General features: G+C 55.6%; 1 protein-coding gene across 1 annotated transcript in view; it reads right to left on the minus strand.

The window, feature by feature from the left end:
• LOC107105528 (lysine-specific demethylase 5C-like) overlaps positions 1 to 2,510 on the minus strand; it is a 38,511-nt gene that overhangs the window by 836 nt on the left and 35,165 nt on the right. The window contains exon 27 of the mRNA XM_015405521.1: positions 99 to 302. Coding sequence (XP_015261007.1) covers positions 99 to 302 — 204 coding nt within the window. The remainder of the gene's footprint in view (positions 1 to 98; positions 303 to 2,510) is intronic.

Consider the following 2,510-nt stretch of genomic DNA (forward strand, 5'->3'; position numbering starts at 1 on the left):
CCCTCCATTCCCCACCCGCCTGTGGACACGCATGCTTTCCTCCCACCCCACCCCTGCCTGTGGACACCCGGCTCTTTCCCCGCACCCCCTGGCCTTACCCCGACTCCGTTGTGGCCGCAATCTGTGCCTGCTGCAGGGGGAGCCCCGCCCTGGGGCAGCGCTGGGTCTGTCCCCCGGATCTTCTTTGGCTCTAGTTCTTCCTTGGGCAGGGCCGGGTAGTCGCCACGCTCCGTCTTGCGCTTCCGCCGCCGCTCCACATCCCGGCCTCGCGCACGGGTGGCGCGCCGCTCGGCTTGCTCCAGCTGAAAACAGAACGAGGAAGCGGTGGACCCACGTGTGGAGCATGTTTAGGACTCGGCCTTTGCGGGTATCATTAAGGGGCTTGGGGAAAGGCGGCTGTCAAGTACGGGGATGGAATTTGCAGAAAGCTCAAGGAAATCTAGAAGACTTTTCTGTGAGGGTTCCGGGTCTGCATCCGTCTCCCTGGGAATAGCCCCGCCCTCAAACCGACACCTTCCCCGTTTTCCTCGACTGTTTGCGAATCTCACTCGCTCAAGGCCCTGCCAAAACATTTTGGTCTGTTCCAAACACGACCAAATCTACCATGCAGGAGATGGGTAAAAATGTGGATTCTCTTGGTTACAGGCACAGAGCCACTGTCTGCATCTCTGAAGAGCATCGCAATTGTCGTTTCAGAAGGTCGCCACGTCAGTCTGCGGCAGAACAACGAGATTTGAGTCTCGTCGCACCTCAGACTTTGGGCCCCGACCTGGATGGCCCAAGCTGGCCTTGATCTCATCAGATCTCGGGAGCGAAGCAGGGTCGGCCCTGGCTGGTATTTGGATGGGAGACCTCCAAGGAAGTCCAGGGTTGGGACGCAGAGGCGGGCAGTGGCAAAAACCACCTCTGAAGGCCTCTTTGCCTTAAAACCTTCAGGACGGTGTTCCCTCTAAGCTGAGCTGGTGTGAGCTAGCTCACTTTTTTGAGCCTCCAGCTCACACATTTTTGCCTCTGGGTCAGGAAGGGATGGCTCCAGAGCAAACTGATTTATACAGTATCCGAATCGCTCGCTCACCACTTTAATGCCGGTAGCTCACCAAGTAGGATTTTTGCTCACCAGCCCCAACGGCTTCGAGGGAGCATTGCTTAGGGGTCGCCACAAGTCAGCGGTGGCCTGACCGCACTTTCCACCAACACCAATACCTTAGAGACCAACAAGATTTTTGGGGTACCCCCGACCTGGACAGCCCGGCCAAGCCCATCAGATCTTGGAAGCCAAGCAGGGTCGACTCTGGCAAGTACTTCGATGGGAGACCTCCTTGGAATACCAGAGACGGGAGGGGCAGGCTTTATTCAGCCACCCATCTGAATGTCCTCCAGGCCCCCGGTAGGGGTCAGTCACCAGAGGTCGCCATGACCAATGTTCCCTCTAAACTGTGGGGTCTTGTGAACAAAAATTCTACTTCGTGAGCTCCTGGCATTAAAGTTGTGAGCAAGCGATTTGGCTGCTGCACAAATTAGTTTGCTCTGGAGCCATCCCTTCTTGAGCGAAGGCAAAAAGGTGTGAGCCTGAAGCTCAAAAACTGCGAGCCAGCTCTCACTAATTCAGCTTAGAGGGAACACTGGCCATGACTTCCAGGTGCGCGCACACACTCACACATTAAAAAATACAAAAGATTTTGGGGGCATAATAAGCTCTGTCAAATTGCTGCAGTTCCTACAGAATGCCAAACACAGAGGAACGCGAGGCCACTCCCAAGGTAATCCTCATGGGACTGAGATACTTTGTGCGGCAGTCAAGCGGCTTCTGCTCTGCCTCGATCGGTGTGACGTGCCACATCCCACCAGTGGTCATGCGACTTTCCAGTCCCCTAACGCCATCAATAAGACGCACCCGTTCTTTTCCCCCCGCTCCGGCTAACGGATCTGCCCTCAACTGTGTGAAAATGCTGTCAAATTCGTAGGCAACTCATGGCGACCCCAGCAAGTGGCTTTCAAGGCAAAGGGAGAAGCAGAAGATACAGAATGCCAAACACAGAGGAACGCGAGGCCACTCCCAAGGTAATCCTCATGGGACTGAGATACTCTGTGCGGCAGTCAAGCGGCTTCTGCTCTGCTGTCGACAGATGGATCACCGTCTCTGCCTCGATCGGTGTGACGTGCCACATCCCACCAGTGGTCATGCGACTTTCCAGTCCCCTAACGCCATCAATAAGACGCACCCCCTGCTCCGGCTAACGGATCTGCCCTCAACTGTGTGAAAATGCTGTCAAATTCGTAGGCAACTCATGGCGACCCCAGCAAGTGGCTTTCAAGGCAAAGGGAGAAGCAGAAGAAGAGGTGGGGGGGGTTTTAATACCCCACTTTTCTCTGCACCTTAAGGAGTCCAGAAAGTGGTTTACAATCGCCTTCCCTTCCTCTCCCCACAGCAGGCACCTTGTGAGGTAGGTGGGTGCTGAGAGAGCTCTGAGAGAACTGTGGCTGGCCCAAGGTCGCCCGGCAGTCTTCAC

This window comes from Gekko japonicus, unplaced genomic scaffold, assembly GCF_001447785.1.
Source record: "Gekko japonicus isolate JY-2015 unplaced genomic scaffold, Gekko_japonicus_V1.1 scaffold2530, whole genome shotgun sequence".
Taxonomy (NCBI): Eukaryota; Metazoa; Chordata; class Lepidosauria; order Squamata; family Gekkonidae; genus Gekko; species Gekko japonicus.